Source organism: Haplochromis burtoni, unplaced genomic scaffold (genome assembly GCF_018398535.1).
Source record: "Haplochromis burtoni strain Fernald_Lab_line unplaced genomic scaffold, NCSU_Asbu1 Contig_379, whole genome shotgun sequence".
Classification (NCBI taxonomy): Eukaryota; Metazoa; Chordata; class Actinopteri; order Cichliformes; family Cichlidae; genus Haplochromis; species Haplochromis burtoni.
In genome coordinates, this window is record NW_024582740.1 from 142,437 (window position 1) to 167,760 (window position 25,324).

The 25,324-nt window shown below is 40.6% G+C and overlaps 2 protein-coding genes across 5 annotated transcripts; one reads left to right on the forward strand and one right to left on the reverse strand.

Moving 5' to 3' along the window:
• The first annotated feature begins 656 nt into the window (after window positions 1–656).
• ciita (class II, major histocompatibility complex, transactivator) lies at window positions 657–22,890 on the forward strand. Of its 4 annotated transcripts, none has more exons than XM_042229079.1 (22): window positions 657–2,082; window positions 7,057–7,125; window positions 8,133–8,168; window positions 8,313–8,354; window positions 10,930–11,016; window positions 11,146–11,205; window positions 11,678–11,725; window positions 12,926–13,150; window positions 13,592–13,642; window positions 13,876–13,989; window positions 14,077–14,136; window positions 14,251–14,468; window positions 14,566–15,905; window positions 16,092–16,628; window positions 16,892–17,071; window positions 17,157–17,228; window positions 17,316–17,396; window positions 17,503–17,586; window positions 17,721–17,804; window positions 17,895–17,978; window positions 20,311–20,394; window positions 20,502–22,890. In XM_042229079.1, the coding sequence occupies exons 1-22, from the start codon at window positions 783–785 to the stop codon at window positions 20,575–20,577; spliced, it is 4,932 nt and encodes a 1,643-aa protein (XP_042085013.1). In that variant the 5' UTR covers window positions 657–782; the 3' UTR covers window positions 20,578–22,890. The 4 variants fall into 4 exon arrangements, with proteins under 4 accessions (XP_042085013.1, XP_042085014.1, XP_005943675.2 ...); XM_005943613.3 differs by having other exon boundaries at window positions 701–2,082; window positions 10,894–11,016; XM_042229081.1 differs by lacking the exon at window positions 657–2,082 and adding an exon at window positions 2,089–5,349 and having other exon boundaries at window positions 10,894–11,016.
• dexi (Dexi homolog (mouse)) lies at window positions 21,778–25,314 on the reverse strand. The gene is made up of 2 exons (XM_005943608.2): window positions 24,287–25,314; window positions 21,778–23,687 (listed from the first exon to the last, which is right to left on the reverse strand). Exon 1 carries the CDS (start codon window positions 24,844–24,846, stop codon window positions 24,451–24,453), a length of 396 nt encoding a protein of 131 aa, XP_005943670.1. The 5' UTR covers window positions 24,847–25,314; the 3' UTR covers window positions 21,778–23,687; window positions 24,287–24,450.
• Window positions 25,315–25,324: the final 10 nt, after the last annotated feature.

The following is a 25,324-nucleotide window of genomic DNA, read 5'->3' on the forward strand; positions in this document are numbered from 1 at the left end:
CAAACTGGCTCCTCAGGTACACAAAGAAGGTGCAGCTCAATTTCTACTAAGCAAATGAGCAATGCTAAACATGGCACTGAGGCATGCGTAGTTTTGCCAAACCGGTTTTAGTCCCTGCCTAAAAACTTCACAGTATGGTGCATAACATTGTATCGGTTAACACAAGGACTGCACCTTCGCATTCACAATGTGACCTGCAGAGAAGGCTTTACATTTATGTGGGGGGGAGTTCTGTGTGAATTTTGTGTTTGTTCTGTTTATGAGCTTAAGGGGACAAATAGGTAAATGTGCAGCCTTGGTGATTATTTGGTGATTAAGTCCCCAAATCATAACTAAATAGTTTAATAAAATCTATTGCGTGTGATTGAGCTGAAAAACAGCCCACTTGTGCAGAAGAAAGTGTGCAGTGTGGCACTGCCTCTTTCTTAACATGAAAAAGCAGAAACATGACAGCCATGTAATCGAATTTGGGCAAAATATTAAACCAGCTGTTAAAAAAAAAAAAAGACGGGTAAATTTGTTTAAAGACAAAATGTGTGATGATGAAAGTTTGAGACTGCCATAATGTCTTCGATCAGATTCCTTTTCTTGTGTAACTTCACTTCCTTATGATACCAATAATAACATTTCTGGCTTTGGGAAATAACACCTCCTACCATTCATGCGACCGCCTCCCGGATAAAATCACTGAGTCCCTTTAAAAATAAAGAACAAACTCAAATAACTCCAATACGCTTCTTCTATTGTTAGTCCTCCATGCCCAGGGAGCCGACACTCTTGTCATGGCTCATTTTGAGGAGGTCCTGGACGAAGTCCGCTCGGCTCTGACCTGGGCTTCACCTGCTGAGATCCGAGCTCTGCTGGAGGGTCTGGTGGAGGAGCAGATAATCTCAGAAGCGTACAGCAAGAGCTTGGGTCTGCATCAATTCATTGATGGGCTTGCGCCGGAGCTGCTTTGCGGGGAATCAGGGTTTATACCGGGATCTGATGAGACCGATGGGGAATTTGCTTCTCGAGCATCTAGCACCCACCAGCATCTCAGCCATGGACCGCTCATTAAGGTAGGGAAAGGTGGGTCACAGTCTCCCTCCGTTGACTACCACCTGGCAGGATCAGAGTTTGTCCCATCAGTGGATGATCATTACAGCACAAGACTGGAGCCAGAGACTTGCTCACTATATGAGGATCAAGTTATTTCCAGAGATAAACTCATTCAGGAATTGAGGGAGGGGACAGCAATGGACGAACACTACCCCACACAAAGGCTCTACTCTGTCCCCACAGTGTTTGATGGCAGACTTTCATTAAATGATGAAATAACTGAACTGCTGACAAGTGCACCTTCAATGCAGAAGCTGGTAAGTGATAGTGAAAGGGTAAATCAGGGGAATTTGAAGATTGAGGGGGAGTGGTTAGAGCAGATTGAAGAGGCTGCTAGGCGGATAGCTGTACCTCTGTGGCAGCACTGGGACAAAGGAAGGAGGATGTTACAGCCTTTAGTTTATTATAACACAACTGGATGTACAACTAGTGATAACACAGTGACATACAGCGAAGCACAATGTGCTATTTTAGATCTGGAAGAGGAAATGGAGCTTGCAGCCGCTTGCAGGACACTCGATGCGTGCACTGGCAACTTTAACGAAAGCTTCACGCTGGATGCTGAGGACACACCTGAGGAGTTCTATTACCCTTTATATGATGAGGTGGCGACACCTGGAATCTGCATGGATCGCTTTAAAACTTTCGAAGAAGGAGGAAATGCATCACCTGTGGAAGCCTGTGAAGCCACAGACTCAAACAACAACGTCACAGACAATATGGGGGGCCTCCTGGATGCGTGGTGGCCAGGCGAAACTGCAGACGACCTGTGTTGTCTGCCTGAGGACACACAGTGTGGCGCAGGTTCGGCACTTGCACAATTTACCTTTCAACATTTGAGTCCCTCGTTTGCACCACAAGATGCTTCAGTTACAGCGGAAGATGACATGATGGCAGGGGTCACCGAAAATGTTTATGGAACAGCAATCTGGGACATAGATGGAATAACAGGCATAAAGGACACTATGGAGTCACACTGTGGTAAGTTTAATTTAAGCTTCTGTTCAGATGCTTCTAACTTTCACTGGTTTTCCTTCTTTTTCCTTCTATAATTTATCATTTATATGAAATGCCCAGGATTACAGGAACAAAAGCTGCTTTCATTCAGGCATCAGCACAGGGCAGGGACAGATATTTATCCTCTGGTGTTTTCAGTTTGGTCTATTTGGAAACAGAAAGCCTGCTCCAGGCTTTATTCCTGCCAAGACATGAGTTGGTGGTTAAGGTGTGGTTCACTTTCAGTTTCATTTTGACATTCTGATTTTGGATCCAATTAAAAATAGGATGTGGTGAGCTTCCAAACACATATATCTTTTTTATTTCCAAGGTTCCCCGAGCTGGTTACTCACTCTCTGACAACAGCTGCAAATTTATGACTTCTAGGTGGAAATATGCCATTGTCAAGAAAGCATAGTGCTGTGAAAAGTTTTTGCCCCCCTTTTGATTTCTTTTTGCATATTTAAGCCACTTAAATGTTTCAGATTGTGAAACAAATGTGATAATTAAGATGACCAAAATGCTGTTTTTAAATGATGATCATTTCCTAAGAAATAGAAGTTATCCAAACGTATTGAGGCCCGTGTGAAAAAGTATCCCCATAATCCCCAAGGTTTAGTTTCAATTTCACTGGTTACTGCCAGGCCTGTTGAATCAAGACTCTACTTATATAGAACCTGTCCAATAAACCGAAGGAGGCTAAAGCATCTCAAAAAGCAACACATCATGTCACAATCTGAAGAAATGGTTTGTCAGCCTGGAGAGACAAAGACATTTCTAAGGCTTTGGGACTCCACTGAACCACAGTGAGAGACATTGTCCGCAAATGGAGAAAACGTGGAACAGTAGTGAACCTTCACAGAAACAGACAACCTACCAAATGCTCTTACTCCAAGAGGGCACCAACGACTCATCCGGGAGATGCAACATCTAAAGAACTGCCACAAAAGCCTTATCTTCTCGAAGAGTGGTGGAATGGACTTGGAGAAAGAATTCGACCACGGCCGATACGTTTTTACCCTTAATCGTTTAAATCATCATTTAAAAATTCATTTGAGTTATCTTTGTCATATTCGTATGCAACAAAAAGCTAAGACATTATGAAGGCGTGAATACTTTTTCACGTGGGCCTGACAAATAGACGACACAAAAAGGTTATTCTTTAGATTTGTTAAGAAGGTGAAGCCGGTCAGACTAGTAACCGGCCATGTTCAGCTTTGCTGTGGTAACCTACTTTCGGTTTGCACACAGTTTGGCAAAGAACGCTTTCTGATAATGTTTAGCCTGGTAGAGGTTACCACCTTGAGTCAGTTACAAGGGTGGAGCTTTAGTTTCAGCTTCAGGTTTCTGTGCTATAACTTTGCCCTGTTAAAAGGTAGACGTCATTGCTTAGTTCTGTTACTGCTGCAGCTTTAAAATGAATAAAAAGATCACGTTTTTGTCTACCACACCACACAAAGAAAAGGATGTACCTGAGTGTCTTCTTGGCATTTTTTGGCATTTACAATTCTTTATGATAAGAAAGGGGGGACAAAGAGCAAAGGGAGTGGCATGCTCCACATTGGATCCTTGCCTACTGGAATAGCCTTTTGGCATACCTGCTTAACCCACCGAATTACACAGAGGCCCAACTTTAATTCCTCCACCCCCTCGTTTTGTCTTTACCCACATATTTCTTAACCTCAAATGTGTTGTGTGTGTTTATATTACTCATCCTGTGTGAAACGGAAATCTCTCCGAAAGCATCAAACACAAAAAATCAAGTTGGTTAACTTAGTGTAATGATAAGTCTCAAGGAAATAAATGTAGGCCAGTGCGACATTAATTACAGACACATTACTTTCTGTAAAACGAACGCATTGTTTTTTAAAATGCCTTCCCTCTATTATGTAACTGTGTGGATCAAGCTTGATATGAATGGTATGAGCGTGATGTAAATGTGTCTGGCAACAAGGCACAATCTATTTGGTTTATCTGCCTGGCTGCGGCGCGGTGGAGGTGGAGCAGGTACTTTCCACTCCACTGTTGAAAACTACCCATGTTTCCTTGTCAATTCCAAAGGCCTGGCAGTGAACGCTGATGCTGTTTTTCGGTTGTCTTAAGGTGGTCACAGAGCAGAAACTGAACAACACCTCACTGTGATCCCCAAAAGGCAAACTATGAACATACAGTATTTAGCATACTGTTAGCAATGGATAGAAAACAATGTCATAGTTGTAGAATGTAGAAAAGGGATGAATATTAATGATAATAATATTAATAAGAAAATTAAACAGTAAGAGATTAAAGCAAAATGTGATCCATTTTAGAGCTACTGATGCCTGTTGTCCCGTCCAAAATCAAGCTTTAGATTTGAGGTGAAGTGCAGTTATATCTTAAGATCTAAAGACACTTCCAATGCAGGAATGAGGGAGAATATAGTTCACCTAACTAAAACAACAAGCTTTAACCTCCTAAGACCCAAACTCTTTCATTGCATGCATTTTTAATTTCTCTTTGCTATTTGGGCTGATTGGGACCTGATGAATGTAAAAACAAATAATTACGTAATTTAAAAAAAACTTACTTGATTTTTTTTTCTGAGAAAAATGACATCCACATATGAGGAGATTGGCTTTAAATTTCGATAGAACAGTGGCAGTATAATGTCCTCGTAATTAGATATCAGGCCCTTGTAAAACAAAATGTAGTATTTTGGTCTAGACAACCCAAAATGTGATGTCCACATATGTGGATGCCAGGTCCTAGGAGGTTAATTAAAAGTCCATCAAAACATGCCATGCAGGCTACATGAAGCTAAGTAGCCTGCAAAATAGTTGAGCCCCCTTTTAACGCTCATGTTGCCAGGGGAAAAACAAAAACAAAGGGATATTTGAGGATGTTGTGGCGACTGTAACGCACGGTGACCTGTTTGCTTTACATCACCCTTGTTCCTCATTATAAACCGGTCCCTCGTGGCGCATCTCTTGAACGTTTTCTTTGCTTCTTCCGTTGTTGTTAAAACAGACCTAAAACAGATGCAGGGTGCACTCTGCACACAGAACCGCCCTTTAACGGCTTGGTGCGTTTGGTAAGGCATGTTAGGCAAAGTGAAAGCAAAAGCATTGTGAGCCACAGCAGGTTGGGCGCTCTCAGTGTATAGGTCATCTGAGGATATATGCAGCGGCTGATGGAACTTCTATGAGACACACAGACTATACATCACATCAGGGCGTTTACAGGACCTGAGCATCACCCAGAGAGACCCGACAGGTAGGAATATCAGCCATGGTGAGCTCCGGTGGGTCTGGGTTTGCGCATTCATCAAAGTGCGCAGGAAAAGAATAATAAGATTTGTCGGGGATTTTCCACACTTTTTTTTCTTTAATTTACAGGGGCCACTTTAGTCATTTTTAAGAAAATTTAGGTTAAAGTTTTAATTAAGCGGCTGCTTCAGCACCTGCATTGATTTTCTGCGTTTGGCTTTGAAAGTTTCAGCCATGACAAGAAGAATCAACTCCATTATGCTTTTGTGTGACCAGATGGAGTCGCACCCACCATCATAGACCCCCACACGTGTAAAGTGCACAAAAATAACAGATCAGACGTTGTCGTAAGTGAAAATAAGTCCAGTTGGGGATTTACGGGGAATTCCGGGCAACTGAAGTACATTAGCTGTTGAAAATCACTTTCAATGTAACTTTTAAAATATTTTGGTAATAGTTGGCAGCCATTTAGTGTGGGACTGCGCAGGGACAAAGAATTTCACGCACTCCGACTCAGGACTAAACAAAAAAAATCTTTCTTTTCTTTTCTTTTCTTTTTAATATTTATTTTTCACTGTTAGTTTTTAAGGTCTTGCTCTTCTAGTTGTGCAGACAGCATGGTGCTTTGTGTGCTTCAGGTTCCCAAGTTCCTCATTAGAGACATATTTTGTGTGCGATCAGTAACTCAACTGGTTGCACTGTTATTTGTTTGTTTGTTTTTTTCAGGGAGGTAATGGGCACATATATACTGCTTTATTTTTAGTGGTTCTCAGAAAAACAATGACAGATTTTAAACAAGGATGTGAGTCGAAAGTCCATAGTCGACTGTAGTCCTCTGTGCCTGGTCTAATAAACAAGGTGTGTGTGTGTGTTGTGAACTACCTGGTTAACTGCTCAAATGGCACCACACATGGGCACTGGTTATAGACTGCTAGACAACCACACCGCTCAAGGGCAACTTTATGTGCATGATCTCCTTTAAAACAACTGGAGTGGGTTTTTTTTTTTGCATGAAATCCTTTTTGTCTTTTTTAACTGCCTTCCTGCAATTTGGGTGATTTGTAGAATTAGTCAGTGTAGTGTTTTATTGTACAAGTAATGATTCATCAGGGCAAAAAGTTGCTTTTTGGTTTTTCTGGTGTTGTTGGGTTTTTTCTACTGTCCACATCGTGGTTATCCTAAAGGTGTCTTTAGGCTGTAAAAGATCGCAGTAGTCATCTCTGCAAACAGGTTTACCTGAGCTTCCTGCACAAGTAAAATTCCAGCACAGGCGTTTTTTCTACCCCCCCCCCAGTCAAAGTGCATATTTGTAAACACAGTTTGAACAGTTAACCATACAGTGATAAAGTCAAGGTGTTAATGGTTTTCCAGACTGTGGCCGGATACTGTAGTGTGTCGTGTACTGACAGGCAGCTGATTTACTTCTCCTGCTTTCCTACTTTCTTCTCTTTCAGTAAATCCTCTGTTGTTTTCTCACATTACTATTATTACAACAGGCATTGTGTTTTTAGGGTGTCTCTGTCCAACCCATTATTATTGTGATAGCATTATGTTAGGAATAGCTTGAGGGAATTGCAGCTTTGACAAAAGCATCCCCCTGTACTCGATCTTTAACTACCAACATTTATTCAGCTTATCCTCAACTCCACTCTAACCTACAAATATAATAATAACCAATCAGGATATTTTATTTCTTTCCTATGCGTGTCACCAGATGTCAAGATGCTGGAAGTGGATCCCAATCCCATCGCAGTCCCTTTGGACTTGGCGGATCTGTTGATAGGTTTGCATTGTCACTACTTTGTTTTTCTGCATTGATAATAAAAAGGTGAATTATGTGTTGAGGCAGTGAAAACGCAAACAAACACTTCTAAATAGAAGACACAGATGGTTATTATCACTCCTTTCTTTCTATTTTTCTATCTGTGAGCAGACATTTTTAACACCAACTATTGAATGAAATGAAGTTTAATCTTAAACAGTTTATATACACTTGTGCTCTACACGATTGTGCTGCATGCAACTTTAATAATTATAAAAACAAGAATTAGGTGCACAAGTTTGAAATTATCTTTGTTTTCCTCAAATCCACACGGGGTCAAAATTTCACATACAGGCTCAAATACATGCATACTCCACCACTATTAAATAGCTAAATGTCTTTTAGGAAGGTGCACCTCAACCATTAAAACGCTACCAAAAGCTTTTGGCAGTTCTTGCTAATTCTTGCTAGATTTCTGACAGTAATTCTTGGAAGAATTGGTGAATTTTATTTAGTAGCCCAAACACTTTCAGTAGGGTTGAGGTCGGGGGCTTTGGGAGGATCATTGCAGAGACTTAAAGTTAGCCTGCTTTATCATTCCAGAACTGGGTTTCATGTGTTTGGGATCTTTGTCTTTCTGTTCAGTTGAAGTGAAGTTGATGAATCCATCCACTTTGGAAAATATGCTAGTACCACTGGTAGCTTAACAGTTGAGATAGGGGTGGTCCAACACCCCAAAATATGATTGAATATTTCACTGAAGCAGCTGTTACTGTCAGGAAGGCAGCACAGGACAGTAAAAGCTTAAACAAACAGACTGAAAAAACAGCATGTAACACAGGACTAATAATAAATAATAAACAATAAATGAATATTGACTGTCTAATATATCCAATCGATTCCACGAGTAATTAGTAATTAACATATTTAAAAGAGGCAGTGTTGTATAATGAATTCATCAACTTTACATATTTTATATTTTGAAACTGAAATTCTGTTATCTGATGATGGTATTGTTATTTTTTCAGATAATTTGGATGATGATATAAATGAAAAATTGCTGGGTAAGTGGCAGCCAAACATCTATATGTGTTTACTCATGTGTAGTGTACTATATGTAAAAACGCACATAGTAGTTTTCTATTACATGTCTCACATGTATGTGAAGTTTATTATCTAATTATAATTACCTCTGTGCACTTTTTCAGATGTTGATTCCCTCTTTGACTACTTAGAACTCAACGACAGCCGTAAGAACCTCCTTTTGTTACTTTGTACCTGTTGTCACATAGTGCTTAACAGAGCCCACATAACATAATAAGGCTAAACATGTTCTTCATTTGATGTCCTAAAAAAAAGAAAAAACGAACACTTCACTGTTAATTTTGTATCTAAATCCTAGTGTAGATACAGACAGGGGAGGAGAGCTAGAAACATGAGGAAAAACAGAAGAAAACAAAGAACATGGCAGTGAATCTCTGATGTCAGTCACAGACAATCGCTTGGACTCATAAAATAACTGCGTAAAATTAGTTGATATTCAAAGGTTATGATTATTATGATCTTAAGCTATGACTAAGTTTCACACAAATGTCAAATATGATTCTTAATAAGTCATGACTTAATTCATTTAATACAAAAGTTCAAAGTATCAGTGTCATTACTAATCATTATTTGGTCAGATACAGAGAACATGAATCTTTCCTGTAAATTTATTAATTTCATGGTGAGTCTCATGAAGGAAATCTGTCACAAAGACTCGTTCAGCTAAAACTGCTACATTTCCACAATGGATAGTGAAAACAATGGCTCTTTTCTGGCATTTAATTATTTTACTATTACTTTGGTGTAACGTGAATGTAGCAAAAGTTGTAAAATTGAGCAAAATACAATTAAAAGTCCAAAATTTATGACACCCTTCACATTTTCAAAGTCATGCATGATGGGCCGGATCAGAGTCTTTGCCAGGCCAATTCTGCCCACCTGGGCCTTATATTGGACAGCCATAATCTAAACTATAAGCAACAGTAAGGCATAACATTAAAACTGCCACCATTAAATTAGGTAATTCCAGTGTATGTAATGTGTAGGAATCTTACACATTACATAGGTCTGAGTGGTGGAGGCCTACAACCACAACGTGGTAATCTAGTTGTAGAAATGCACCAGTGTTGTTTTGGCCTTCCCGAATTATGAGGAAGGAAGACAAAACACAACAAACGCAGTAGTAAAGAAATGTTTGTGTTTTTTCAGTGTCACAGTCGGAGGTTCACTTCCTCATCTGAACGTTCAGGATGAGGGGCTCATTGAAATTTAGAGTTTCTTAAGTGACGTCAACAAGTAATTCAGTCATTTCAGTCTGTAGTTATAAATTAACCTTTAAGAAAAAAAACATCTAAATGATGACCCAATCACAAAGCAGAGTTAGGCTACTGCTCCAATCTGAAGGCCAGCACTTTGTTGCCATGACCCATTTGGCTTTATTATCCATCATAATGCTTAATATTGCATAAGACAAATCTAGCAATAAGATAAGCGTCTCTTTTGTTGATTATTTTTTCTGTAAGAGTAACTGACCATCAAAGTTACTGTTTTATCTTTTAAATATGAACCTAAAGATTTTTAGCAGAATCTCTTCAAAAGGTCTTTGAAGGGGACCACATTACTTTAGCAGCAACAAAACATGTGCACAGGCTGTCATAAATCGCTATAATTGTAATTATGATTATTTATAATTGTCACCTAAACCCTTTCATGTATTAATTTAGTGTTATCCAATATAAGGAGCACAATTAATTATATTTATATAGATTTTTGTATGCAAGTTTTATGCAAGTATTACCTGTAATAGCTTTTACTTATCAGTAAGTAAAAGTAAAATTTCTTAAGTAAACTTTAAATAAGTAAATATTAAAAATTTACATTAGTTGCAACAGTGTTTTCATGCAACTAAAAAAGCTATTTTCATTAACATCGATCATTGTGCAGAGAAGCAGTGGTTACTGGATATGTGAGGTGGTTTGCCAGCATTTCTTAATGGTGCTAACCACCTAGCAGGCTAGACAAACAGAGGCGGATCTAGAAACATTTTCTTAGGGTGGCATGGAAATCAGAAAAATCAAAGCCATTTCTTTACACATTTGCAGGTCTTGCATCAGGTAACATTATGCAACATACTCATATTCAGTGTTACTTGTAGCTAGGCTCAAAGTGTTAATGCTAGCTTTTTTGAATAAACTAGGGTGACACTAAAGGTGGCAAGAGATTTTTTTTAAGGTGGCACATGCCACCTCATGCCACCATAGTAGATTTGCCCCTGTACATAAACAATGGTGACCAGATTGCACAGTCTTCCTAAAATAAATATCTACTACAATATACATTTAAACACCTTTGTTGTTATCTTAGTACACAAACACAAAAATCTCCACCCAGCATATTGTAAATGCACGGCCCATAAAATGTAAACCTCTCACAACATCATCAAATGTGATTAAGCCCACAGACAATGGACCGGACTCTGGTCCAGTCTTTACATTTTGTTTAGTATCCACAAAAGAAATGAAAGCAGCCCATGTACATCCTGGTTGCCCCCAAAACTGGGAGGCTGTGTCAATGTAAATAAAAACAGAATGCCATAATTTAAAAGTCAATCAAATCCTACTGTTTATCTAACTGTCACATGATGCCTTGAAGAGCTACTGATTTTTAATTCAGTAATGAAATGCCATGACAATGACAACACGTTCGAGTAGGGGCATCTGCTAAATGCTACATCGACTTTTTTAGTTACTCATCCATGGACCTTTGATGACCTCCCCACAGCAGCTGAGGTACCCATCGCCAACAGCATTGAGCAGATACAGGAACCCAAAGCAAAAGGCCAATCACGAAGGAGAAAAAGACCGAGAGGTAATGATTGGCTCGTAACTACACAAAGAACAGCATCTTTTTTGTTATATAAAACTTAATTTTAGGATTCTAACTTGTCATTTTCACTTTATTGTTTAAAGTCCTGCTTACATGTTTTTCCCTCTCCAGATTCTCAGCCACAGCCATGCTCGGATGAAAGGCCCAAAGCAAAACGGCCAAAACCATCAGGTGACTAACCCAGAGTCTTCCTCTGATTGTTTAACAAACGATGGAGTTTCCAACCCACATTACATTTGGGACCCAGTGGAATAGACACATTCTTAAGCCTACTATAACTAAACTTATAATGACAATTTATCATTTTTATGGTAGTCATAATACTGTGGTGTTTATAGCACTTGACACTGCACTTTATTACTTTTTTAATTACGTTGGTATGTTTAAGACTAGTGGAAAAAGTTCAAACACTCAGAGCTTAAAATTCAGCCACTGGTTTCCATTCATATCACTATATTAAGAGATGCTTTGGGTTTTTTGGTTTTTTGCTAATCAAATCTGGAATAATACTATTAATAGAAGATCACATGAAAATGAACTACCATCTGGTACAAAAAGAAAAGGATATGTTTACAAATAAAAGGATGTTCTGAGCATGTTTTGCTGCTGTCATGTTGTAATGTTGGTTCTTCAACTCCTGTAGGTCAACCAAAAACCAAAGAGTCACAGGCTGAGCCAGCTGTTGAGCCAGGTGAGTCATGAAAACTGAAACCGTTTTTGAGGCAACATCTGGAGCTTTAAACTTGAAGCGCTGTAAGTGACGTTGATCTGAAAAAGTGAAACTCTGCAGGATAGGAGTTGAAAGAGGATTACCAGGGTTGCAAGATAGGTTATTAAAGTCAAATATTGCAATTCATATCATATCATATTACAAATATCCCTTGAATAGCTCCATGGTAAAATGCTAGCATGAAAAAGAACCACTTTCAGCACGTGCATGTGAGAGTGACTTTTTACAAAAAAGGTAATTCAGATGAAATTTCAGAGGTTAGACTTTTGGATCACAGGGTGATAGTTCTCCACCGATGTGCATGAACCAGTTAGTTTAAAAAAAAACAAAAAAAAAAAAACAGGAACTTGAAGTTGTAAGTCATGAGTTTACGCCGATGAATTAGAAGAAGAACTCGCACCTTACCCACCTCGCTTCACATGAGTTTGGTGCTTTTTATAGTTCCGATTTACCACGCAATGTGATAAAAAAAAAACCCGAGCATGTATTTTTATTTACATCAGCAGCTGCTGGTCACTGAAGAGATTTAATGGCTCAGCTTAGAAGGAAATACTACACCACAAATAGAAACAGGACACTCAAATTTAAGTATACATGTCTGTATTTGCAGAGTAATGCACTTTACTTTGGTCCATTTGTCTTTGGCTTAATCTCACTTTTCATTTGCACTTGCACGATCACCCAACATGATGATAAGAGAAATGACAGAGCAGAGTGAAACCTTTCAAGGTTAGAAGGTTAAAGAAAGTGATGGTTTAGAGCAAATACCGAATCTATCCTCTCCTTACTGAGTTAATCATTTTTGGAGATATTGAATGTAAGATTTATTATTTCATTCTTGGATGGAAATTGTGTGACAGTACATCTGGGATGAAGTGGTGAAGTAATGCAGAGTAGTGTAAGAAATAACTTTCAATAGGAGGTAAATAGTGCAATGCCTTTTCACAAAGTAATCACGTTTCAAAGTAAATACGTAATGCGATTGTCTTTGAGTAACAAGTTCAACAGCGCTCTGCAATGAGGATGTTTGTGACCGTAAATCTTTCGCTGTTTTTTGAAAAACAAATCATTGTTGTCATTTTTCCAACTCCCTTTCTGATAACTCTCAAGGCTGACTAAACCAGTTCCCAGAAACTGATGCCAGCTCTGGTTGTTTTGCAGGCAGTCATCCCGCATCAGGGCCAAGTCCAGCAAAGACTTTACCGATGTCCACCGCCACTCCACCAAGAATTTTTCGCGTTTACCCTTCCCAAACAAGCTCTGCGATTCCCATTCAGTTTATCACTATCTCAGATTCCGCAGGAAATCCAGTCCAGCTTTCTCCTCCTCCTCCGCTCATTAGGTTTCCACTCCCCCGCAGCGCCACTACACCTACATATATATTAGGTGAGTTAAATACCGGCATGCCAAGAGTTAACAGTGTTTCCTGTGTACTGCTATGTCATAGCCCAGCAGAAAGTGACATTTGTGACTCTTCTGGTGTTACGTTTTTATTGACACTGCAGACTAGGGGTGTTGAGCATTATGCAAAGAAAATGAGTTGATGTACAGTTTTAATTGCCTTGGCAATCTGACCATAAAGCTTCTTCTGAAAAACTGTAGCTTAGCTACAGCCTTGATTAGCAATCACACCTGTAACACAATCATGTCTATTTACAATGCAAAAAAAGTTCTTTTCAATCGGAATTATTGATTTGCCATTGTTGTTTCTGTCCACTGGTGGTTGTGTTATTCATGTCAGTGACATCTTTAATTATTTAATGTGTACTGATTATTGTGTACACCCTGTACAAGTAGTCCATTGTCTAACTGTTGTTTCTAATATAGTTCCTACTGTGTCACCACCCTCTAAATGCCAATTACCACCACTCTCCCCAGGTAAGTAAAAAAAGGTTAAATCTTTTATCTGGGACGGTTGCGTGTGAGTGTTCATGTGTGCATGCTATTCTCTGCTTCTTGTCTTCTCTGGTGGTGTTGTGCTATTTGTTGTTCCTCATTATGGTTTTGCTTCTTCCTTTTAAGAGACAACATGGAAACTGCTCTCTGTAACATCTGCTTTGTTTGTGTACCGATGCAGTCATTTCACTCTTTTTTTTTTTGTTTGTTTGTAGTCGATGGCACAGTCGCTCCAGTCCAAATGAGTTCGTCCCCACTGGGTTCTCTGTCAGAAACAGCTAGCAAAGCCATGTCTCCCCCTTGTACCTCACCTGTATCCCCAGGCAATGGTGAGCATCTGTATCTGTCTCAAATCTTCCTCCTTGTGGTTATGAGTTTCTGGCATGTGACAAACTTCATGCTTTGTTCCACTTCAGAAATGTCTCCATGTAAGGAATCACCTCTTCCTCAGTCTCCCAAGGTCCTTGATATTCCACGTAAGTTGCCGCATGGCTTTTAAGGATCTCTTCTTACTTTGTCTACAGTGATCTCCTGAATATACAATGGTTTGTGGAGGACCAGCTTGGTACTCAGTCCTGTTTCTTTTTTAGAGAATGTCAAGGACTACATTCAAGAAGCCAAAGCTCACATGAGTCAAACCTACCAGGATATGGAGGCGGGCCTCAGCCTGTCTTCTCATTATGTAGATGTTCAAGTGAGCCAAAGAGAGGTAGTTCGCTCTGGGAAAAATACAAACAAATGCCTGGACAAGGAGCTAGTCATCAAGGGAGACACAGATCGGCAAAAAACCATGCTGGCACTCAGTCAGGTAGGAGCGTCACTTTTACTGAACAGATTATATCACAAAAGAATTTAAAAAAAAAAACCTTGTTAAACTCATTGCCTGCTTATCGTTTTCCACTCAGATCTTTGATGGTTCAAATGGAGAAAAATCCAGACGTTACATTTTGCTGCTTGGCAATGCCGGCATGGGAAAAACCACTCTGATCAAGAAGCTGTGTATTGATTGGTCCAGAGACTGCATCCCTCAGTTTGACTTTGTATTCCTATTGGATGGCAAAAAGCTCAGTGTGACAGAGCCGGTCTACAGTCTTCAGACACTCCTGCTCAACCTCTCCTCCTCTGCCCCATCCTGTGTGGACCCAGAAGCAGTGTATGCTCAAATCCTGGCAGCCCCTAAACGTGTGCTCATCATTTTTGATGGTTTTGATGAATTGCGGAACTATGAAACTCTACTTCAAGCTCAGGAAAAAGACCTAACAGCTTCACTGCAAAAAGACAGCAAGGCAAAGACTTTCACAGTAAGGCAGTTGTATTCTGCCATTCTTCAAAGGGTCCTGCTTCCAGGCTGCACTCTTCTACTCTCCACCCGGCCACGGGGAACTGCCAGCCAGCTGCTCAGGCGTACAGACAGCCTTCTGGAGATGTGTGGGTTTACCCCAGCAAATGTGGAAACATATCTGTCCCAGTACTTCTCTGATCCTGGCCTCAGAGAATCAGCTTTGGAGAGTCTAAAAAGCATGAGCTACCTAAATCTCGTTTGCTGGAACCCCGGACTATGCCGGCTGGTGTGCTTGATTTTAGAGCAGTCTAGAAGTGTGGATGTCCTGCCAAGAACTTTAACTGGGCTCTGTCATCAGGTGCTGTGTTTAAAAATGGATAAAGACGGCAGGAGTACTCCCACACACACCGAAGCTCAAGCACAATCCATAAGAGACACTGAGACACAAATTTCAAATACCTCTCAGGCGAAGAAATGTTCGAAAAATAATCAGGGGAAGTCCAGAACGCAGGCACGCACTTCCTCTCGCACCCAAAGGGCAAAAAAGGCACAAGAACAGGAAGCGCAAGCAGACAAAGTGGATCAGGATCTCAGGAGCAGTGGTGGAGAAGCTGTAACGGAGGACTTTGACTTGTTGTCCCAGCTGAGCTCTTTAGCCTGGGAAGGGGTCAAAGCCAACTCTTCCATCCTTCCCACAGGACGGGACATATCTGGCAAAGTCAAGGCATTTGGTCTGAGAACAGGCCTCTTTCTCTCTCATCAGCTGAGAGCGAGTCCATGCCTCTCAAATAGTACCAAGGAGGAAGGAGAAAATGAGACAGAAGCTGGAGAGACAGAACAGAGGACTGAAAACAGTGAAAGGACCACCAATGATTTAACTGATCACCAAAATGACCAGATCCTCTTATGGGCCAACCCTTTCCTTCAGAGTTACATTGCAGGAGTACATCTGGCTTTGTCAAGGTAGAAATCAACCGTTTACAGATTCATCAAAAGCCAGTAGGGCTAAAATATCATAATATCCACTGTTTATATGCTGTTAGATTAAAAATGAAAGCCTTTCCACTTGCACTCTATTTTCTCTTTCACTTTCAGACTTTTAGAATCCCCCAATCTCCCATGACACATTTTCTCTTTCTCCTTCTCCAGGACTTTAACAGACCGGTCCTTTCTCCAGACCCTCCCTTTCCAGTCTGGAGGGAAAGGTCGTCGGCGACCTCAAAGGGAGGAACTTGAGCTCACTCAGCGATTTGCAGTTGGCCTCTTGTTCCACAATAGGACAGAACTGCAGCGATTCCACACGCATACAGAGACAGCCTTTAGAGATATGGTGGCTAACAAGCAGGGGTTGGTAACAAAACACCTGGAAGGGCTTTCTTACGCTGACCTTACTCCCTCCCAAATCTTGGAGGCATGCCACTACGTCTACGAGGCGAGTTTTACTCACAGTGATGGTGGCCGAGAAGCTGGCAGGACTCGGCTGGTGACACACCTAGCAGCAAATCTTCCAGAGTTCCTGACGTTTCATGGAGTTCAACTAAGCCCGCCAGATGTGTTCACTGTTCAGAAAGCACTTGAACAGGGGGGAACTGAAGGCAGACGTTTCTGTTTGGACCTGGAGGACTCTGGCATCCAGATCTGTGGACTTCGAGCTCTGGTTGGCCTCAACAACATCAACACATACAGGTAGTGCTTATATACAGCTCTAAACCCTACCCTGCTACAACTATCCTACAAACTGTGGCTGTCCGGTCATAGTTTACTTATCCTGTTTAAGCCTGTCCAGAGAACTAATTTGTAATCTTTTGTATTTCTTTACGTTTTTATGGTTCAATCCTCAGGATTTAAATGGTTAAAGGATAGTATTGGGAACTTTTTTGTGACTTGATAGTCGCTGATCTTTATCAGCACCAATAGCAGTGTTAAACACAGTGTTGTGGGTCCTCCAGGTCATGCATTGCTGACGCCATCACCCTCTGGGAGCTGCTGGAGCAGAGTGACGAAGAAAGTCTCCTCCAGAGGGCAGTGTCCAAGTTCACAATCCATCCTTTGAAAGCTAAACAGGTGTGTCATATAGAGCACCTGGAAAAGCTGGTGAACATACACATTCACAAGAGGCTATCAGACAGGTAATACACCACACACTTATGCACACACATTCAGATTTACACTGCAACATACTGGTTTGTGAAAACGTGTTATATTCACTTGTAGCTCCAGCGAGTCTCACTCCATCCTGTCCGAGGGAGTGCCAGCAGTTAAAGAGCTACACAAGCTGGAGTTTGAGTAAGTAGCTCAGATGTTTGATATCTGAATTTATTATGGTTGTCACTGTGAAACTGGTGACGATAATGATGACACTGTTCCCTGTAGACTTGGTCCAGATAATGGTCCTCTGGTTCTTCCGAAGCTGTGGGATCTCCTGCCAGGGCTGCATAACCTACAGCACTTGGAGTAAGTATACAGCGGACTTTTTCTATTTGTATTACGCTTAAAGCATCGCTCTGTGTTTATGAGATGTTTCTAGTAACTGACAGCCTCATTCTCTCACCACCTTTAGCTTAGAGAACAGCAAGATCGGGGACAAAGGAGCAGAGAAGCTGGCCAGTGCTTTAGTCTCACTCCCTTCTTTGGAGATACTTAAGTGAGTATTTGTCATTGGTGGTATAAAGACACAATTAGTTGAGCTCCCATGACACCCCCCAAAATCATCACAGTCTAGCTTTTAACTTAGTTTTGATATGTGTGTTTAGTTGTGTGTGTTTTTCTGGTTTCCAGTCTATCACAGAACTGCATAGGAGACGAGGGTGTGAAGAAGTTAGCAGCCACACTGAAGGACCTGCCTAATCTGCACTGTTTAAGGTAACATCTGCCTACAGAGGAACCTAAAAGTGGCACTTACTTTTGACCCACATAATTTCACTTCCCTCTTTATCTTGCTATTTTTTCCAGTGTCTACAGCAACATGATTTCTGATGAAGGGGCAGAGAGTTTAGCAGCTGTTCTCCCACACATGGCTTCCCTCACTGACCTTGAGTAAGACTTGACATTTTTATTTGGAACTGATGGCTAAGAATTAGGTTCTTATACATTTCAGTGTAAAAGGTTCTGTTTTAGCAAAGGTCTTCCCGTTTAAAAGACTGACAAATTCCACTTACACAGGCAGGGATTGGGTGTAGATGGGAACTGACCACAAGACAACTCATTTGTTTGACAGTTATTTTTCTACATAGTTTCACTTAGTTAATTTTTTATATACTTTTAAGGTCCTTTTTCGCTTGCTGTTTAATTATGTTTTCACTCACAGTAATGCACCAGTGACTACTTAAAATTAGGAAGGGGTCTTTAGCTTGTGATGAAAGTGAGTCAGTCTAGCAAGCTTGGATATCAAGGTGCTTCCATAGACTGTACAGATGTATTGCAGTGAGACAAGTTACGAGTTTAGTGCCAAGTAATGTAAAAATTACACCACAGCACGACAAACATGACTGAGAGGTGCGGTTCAGTCATTTGAATTAGCTGACATGATGACAGCAGACAGGAGGCCCAGGTTTGTAGGTGATGCTCACCTGTCAGTCAAAGTGGCCACACCCCTAAGAATGTATCACTTTAATATGCTGTGAAAGCTTACTTGCCCCTTCCTGACTTCTTAGTTTTTTGCATATTTATCACACTTAAATAAATATGCAAAAACATATTTTGGTATAAGTCAGAGATAATCTGAGTAAATACAAAATGCAGTTTTAAAATGACAAAGCTGAGTTCAGTTTTACTACCCACGTTCAGGGCTGATTACTGGCAGACTTGTTGAATTACAAAGAACCTGTCTGATGAAGTGAAGCAGGCTAAAAGATCTCAAAAAGCAACATCATCCCACAATATAAAGCAACAATTTAGAAACCAAGTAATATGAAAAAGGTTATAACGTCATTTCTAAGGCTCTTGGACTCCACTGCTTGCTTCTGCTTCTTATCCACAGCTTTAGAAAACTTAGAACAGTGATGAAACTTTCCAAGACCACATGAGTGACTCATCCAAGAGGTCACAAGAACGACATCTAAAGTGCAGGCCTCGCTTCCCTCAGTTAAGGGCAGAGTTCATAATTCATCAAAAAGGAAGACAGTGGGCACAAAAAGCATCCATTGTAGAGCTCTGACTAAAGGTAGATGGATTTGGCTCGCGTTTGCCAAAACACATCTTGATGAGGTTTTGGGAAAATATTCTGCGGACTGACAAGAGAAAAGCTGAACTTTCTGGAAGGTTTGAGTCCCATTACATCTGCGTAAAACTGACAGAGCATTTCATTAAAAGAACATAACATGGTGGTGGTAGTGTGATGGTCTACTTTGCTGCTTCAGCACCTGGAAGACTTGCTGCAATTGATGGAACCATGAATTCGGCTCTCTACCAGATAGACCTGAGGGAGAATGTCCAACCAGGAGTTCCTGGCCCTAAGTACATGCATCCTTTGGTTTTGCAGTAGGACGATGATCTGAAATACACTAGAAAGTACACCTTCGAATAGCACAAAAAAATAAAAAATAAAGATTTATTAGCAGCCTAGCCAGAAGAGAGAGGGGGCAGCGACAGTCACTGTTCTTTCCTATCACTGGGATTTCTTCTAGCACGGTATCACTCGTGACTTGCTCCGGAGGGGCAGAGCTCTCAACTCTGCCCACTGCTTTGCTGTGTCTCACCTGCACTATTGTCTCACCGTGAGCAGCGATAGGGCGGCGTCCTGCTGCCCTCCTCCGGTGTCCACTCCCTTGTCTCTGTCCTGCCAGGCCCTCTTGTTGGCCCTCTTATTTCCTCTGTGACCTCCCAGGTGTGTCCAATTAGTGATCAGGAGGGGGCTCAAGTCTCTCCGGGACAAGTGAACAAATACATACAATAAAAACATGCAATAAAACCATAAGAATAAAACACTGTACATTGTTAAAAGATTGAAACTAATAAAACACAGCGACACATGCAAAATAAAAAACACTCAGTTCAACTTGTCCATTCCACCTCGTGACATATGAATAGTTTTTTCCCTAATAAATCAAAATAAATCACTTAAAAACTGCATTTTATATTTATGTGGTATATCTTTGTCTTTGCCCGGTACGGTGGTCCCAAAGCTGTTTTTATACCAGGTTGCAAAAATGTTTATTTCTGCGATGAAGCATTTTCAAACAGAAGTTCACTGGGAATTCAAGTGAAAAGCAAAGAGCACTTCCACATTTTTTGCTACTTCTGCTTTGGTTTTATTTTTAGCGTTCATGTATTCATATTATAGACAAAACATATTGCGATGTCTGGATTTGCGCTATAGGCTTTTTTCTGTTAAAACACATCTAACTTCTGTCTCACTTTTCTTTGACAGCGTAAAGTTTAACAAACTAACAGATGTCGGCGCACAGAGCTTAGGAGCCAGCCTAAGAAACTGTACAAAAGTTAAGACTTTAAGGTGAGGAGCTCTTTCATGTTACTTCATCACACATCTTTATTTTTTCCAATTTTTTATGGGGTTTTTTTTTTTTTCTTACCCTGTTTCATCTCATTTCATCATCCCAGGATGTGGAACCAGTGCATCCCCTTCGGTGTGCTTGAGAGACTCATTCAGCAGGACAGCCGCATCCGATTGCACTAAAATGCAATACCTCTCTACAAGCATATGAACTGTTTTCATCATGCATCTCATGATGTATACTTAAATTGCACAATACATTTTCAAACGTGTGTGCTTGCAAGGAAAGGACACAAACAAATTATTATGTGAAACTTGAGATTGCACTACAACTGACGTACTTGCTGCTTGTTCTCTGCTGCTGGTTCTTCATAACATTCCACTATCTGCATTACAAAGTGTGTGTGTGTGAGTGTGTGTGTGTGTGTGTGTGTACTGTTTTTCAGTACTTTCAACTTCAAAAAGCACAATTGCACTTTTATAGTCACCCTTTGTTATTAAAGGTGGCTGGTTTTTTTCTTCTTTATAGTTGTCTGTCCAAGTTTTTGCCATTATCTGCCTTTAGGTGCCTTTATTCGTGTATTTGTGGTGCTGTGTGTGTGTGTGTGTGAGAGAGAGAGAGGGGGGGAGGATAACGGTGTTTTTCTGGCTATAAATTATACAGTACTGATTGTTGGTTACTTTTATAATAATAAAATGCTTTGACACTCACCCTACTACTATTTTTATAGTGTTTTCTTTCCACTGATGCCCCTGTGTTCACTGAATTCAATGGGTTTTTTGAAAAAAAACCTTCTTTTCACTTCCTTCACTGCATGTTTCTGTTCTCCATTTCGATGCAAACTGACCTTTAAGAACGTCAGTCTCTGCGTGCGCACTCGACGAAGTGATAAAAAACAAAATTACATTTGTTAGATACTTCATTACTAATCTCACACGTGAAGCATGAATTGTTGGTAATGAAAGAACTGGGTCGAGATTGAATCTCAACAAATAGAAAGGGAAAATACTGGATTCACATTATGAATAGACCTGAAAGTAAGCAAATATCCATCTACAGTTCCTGGCAGCACTGCTTCTCGGAGTCGAATCAAATAACAGGCCGTCACATCTGGCCGTTATCACGCAGAGCGTACTCCCACCACGCTTTGCAAATTCTAACAAATCTGAACACTTAGCATTGTTGGGGATTTCCATCATCGAATTGTGGAGACTTCAAAGAATTCCCACAATTTGAAGCCACTGCTGCTGTTCTCTGTTGCACTCACTCCCTCTTGTGGTTAAAAAGCAATATGACATCACGCTGATGCACATGATTATTAATAAAACCCTCACACCTGCAGAAATACACAAGCTGATGGTTTAAAGAAAGAGGCTACAAGCTGGCATTCGCTCAAAGTTTATTAAATACACAATGGAAAATAAAACTCTACAGTTCATTTGAGCATGTGCATGTCTGCAAAGAAGCCGATGCGGTGGGACGACACAAGCACAGGTTGTATGTTTCCCGCGAGATGATGATGATGATGGTGGCCCTGAACAGGGTAGCATGCCTGGGAAACAGCATGGCCACTGACTTTTGTACAAAATTAGGAAATCTGTTACAGCTTCAGATGCTACTGTTTTCATACCAAAACTAAGAAGCACTGTTGTACTGACATTGGTCAATGAAAAGAAAGCCGCCTGCTAACATTGTTTACAGCATGAGACAGCGAGATTACACACTTCCTTAAATATTATCTCCTATTCACAGCCTTACCTCGTATTGATTCTGTTCCTGTTTGATTAAATTCCACATAAACGTATGGAATACACACAGTATTCATACTATATATTTTATTAGTATCCTGAGTTTTAGTGCCCTGTGGTCTAAATACTGTTTCCAAACACATGTTTTCCCTCCAAAAAAACTTAGCTATGGACATCTTGACAAAAACAACTACCAAAATATCACCAAGGCCTTAACCCACATAAAAAACGATTTGGTATCAGGTATCAATGATCGGCTTTTTGTTAAACTCTGGTGCCAACTCTCTGAAAAACATTCTTAAATTACTTTGTTTTCATCCATGTTCTTGAATCACAGCAAGACTCTGTATTCCCTTTTTCCCTATTAGTTAATTACACAGTGTGGCTGTGGATTATTATCTCCCTATATTGAGTGCTGACGAGGGAAAATACCAGCACCAGCAATCTCGGTGAAAAGCTGCCTAGCAAAATATAGACAATTTATATTTACTTTCTCCCCATCCACAATTGGCCAAGCTCATGGATGAAATGGTTACCTGTGAACCATTTCATTTGTATAACTATGTAACTGATCCATTGCTTGAATCCAGTTTATTATTGCTCTTGAGAATATACACTTCATAAAAAGCAGCTCTAAATTTGTGACAGCACAAGCAGGAGAACACAAGGAATTAAACAGCTGGCTCAAAATCCTCTGAAGACGGTCAGCATAATGCATCTCGTCTCTCAGTAAATTGTTGTTTTTTTGTTTTTTTTTAAAAAAGAAAAAAGAATGAAGCCTTTCTTTAGAGGCTCCTTTTCAGACATTTGACAGGTTTGGCCAGCTGTGATCACAGTGGTCACCACTCCGCCTAATTACTGACAAACAAAGGGGTACAGCACTAAAGAAATACCTCTTTCTCGACACTTTAATACTCTCTGACTTGTGGTGAATGGCGTAGTGACAATATTAAAAAGTTTACGGCGCTTTTATGTCCTACATCTTCCCCGCCTCAGTTCAGAGACAGTGTTATGCTTCACCAGTGCTTCCATAATTCTTAGCTGTGCTTCTGAGAGTAAGGGTGATGTTAGTGGACCCAAATCTCCGCGAGGATGTTCTTAAGAGAGGATTGGATTCTGTATTAGAGGATAAAACGGTGACTTAAGTTGTTCTGTGAGTGATTAAGTATTCATCATGCTTATTGGACATTGTTTTCCTGCACTTCACCAGTTCTACTGCCATATGTCACATTGTAGGACATCACACCATGGCTGATGCGGCAAGTTTCAAACACATTTTGCTTTTAGAGTGAACTTCCAGTTCCTGGATAGATCCACATCCCTGGCAACATTAATTTTTCTTCCAAAGGGAACAGCTGTCTCTCTCCGTTCTCCTGCACCATGCTGTGCTTCCATTTTCGTTGTATCCAAAGCGAGGGTAGCAGAGGCCAGCGCTAACCTCTTGTGGTTGCTTGATATTCTGCTGGGAACACGCCTTCCCAAAGTGCTCTTTCCATCAAACAGTCACGGATCATAAGTCTGCAAGAGATGAATCCTCAACCTACCTGTGGACACAAAAAAAAAAACATTTACCATCATAAAAAGGTAGAGCTTGATTTTTAAATTTGACTTTATAACAGATATACTGGCTATTAAAGTGTGCTGAACATATGGTGCTTACTTATTGACTATTACAATCTGGTGTTTGGAGAACTACACAATCTTTGCCTCTGTACACCACCACAGTGGATTTTAACAATCAAACAATCATGTGCAGACTTTCAGCTTTAAGTCAGGGATTGCACAAAAGTATTTAACAGTTTAGAAACTACAGCTGTTTTTATGCAGTCCTCCGTGTTCAGAGCTTCGATAGTAACTGGATTTTAAATTTTAAATGAAAGAACTGCTTGGATAAATATCGTTTGTCTAGAAGTCTTGAACCCATGGAAATCATCACCAAATGAACACTTGAAGAACTACTTTTCAGCCTATGTAAATGGGTGACTATGTATAAGAAGAGGCTGTAATTCCTAAAAAGTTAATGCAAAAGAAAAACTGACAGTCTGTACTTCAATCACAGTGTCCTGGTGTATGGAATCAAAATTGCAAAACTATGACTGTCTAAATACTTAAACGTTTGACTGCACTTGTGCCATTTGCTTACTTTTTGCCTGATGTGCCTCTCTGAACAAAAAGCTTAAGAAGCATCCACTTTGAGGCATTTTCCCAACAAACTGCTGACCTGGGAGCACCAGCCTGACCTCTTGATCCCAGCAACATCATTATCAAAATCTGATTATTCCGTTTTTTCCTTCCAGGACCGCCTTGTCACTCCAGATATCCCTCAAACACATCCAGCTCCGTGTCCGTGTCATAGGGAACAGAGGCCGGGTCGGACAACACCCCGAGGTCCACCAGTGCCTGGTCCATATCCTCAGGCAGGAATACTATCCCCACATTCAGGACGATGTACTCCATCAGGAAGGCATAATAGAGGATCAGGACGTTGACAAAGAACAGGCCCAAATAAAACATATATGGGAGTTCGTCCAGGAGCGATTCCACCGAATCTAGCTGGGCATAAATTTGGTGTGTCATAGAAAATAAAGAAAGCCACGGATAGGGGTTCTTGTGTATGTGTGTGTGTGTGTGTGTGTGTGTGTGTGGCCTGAAGTTGTTGCTGTCAGCGTTAGAAGTCTGTGTGGGTAGCTGGGATTGGGGCATCCATTTCGGCCCGTCCTGGCCTGCAACGACGATTCAGAGGAAGCCCTCAATGTAGTAGCTTATCTGTACGGTCCAGAAGAAAACGACAGGAAATCATGCGGGCTAAACAACATAAAGTCCATAGCTAATTATAACCAGAGGAACACATTCAAATATCACAGCCAGTTAGCTCGACGCATTCTTGGCATTGACTCCGCGAGTTTGTTGAATTCACGCCATGCCAGCTGGTGGCTAGAGCTAAAAAAAAAAAAAGTAGCATAGGAGTCGGTCTAAAAAAATGCAAGAAAACTACTGCGGACTTGTTGTTTACACACCCGGACAGAAAGAGACGAACTATTCAAAAAAACACACGTCGAATTATTTATAGTTTATAATGTCCCGTCTTAACATCTCTGCCAACCGCATCAAAACAGTCCCAACCAGCAACCAACCAAAGCGTCGGCATTTGATTGGCCTTAGAGCTGTCAATCACCAAAAC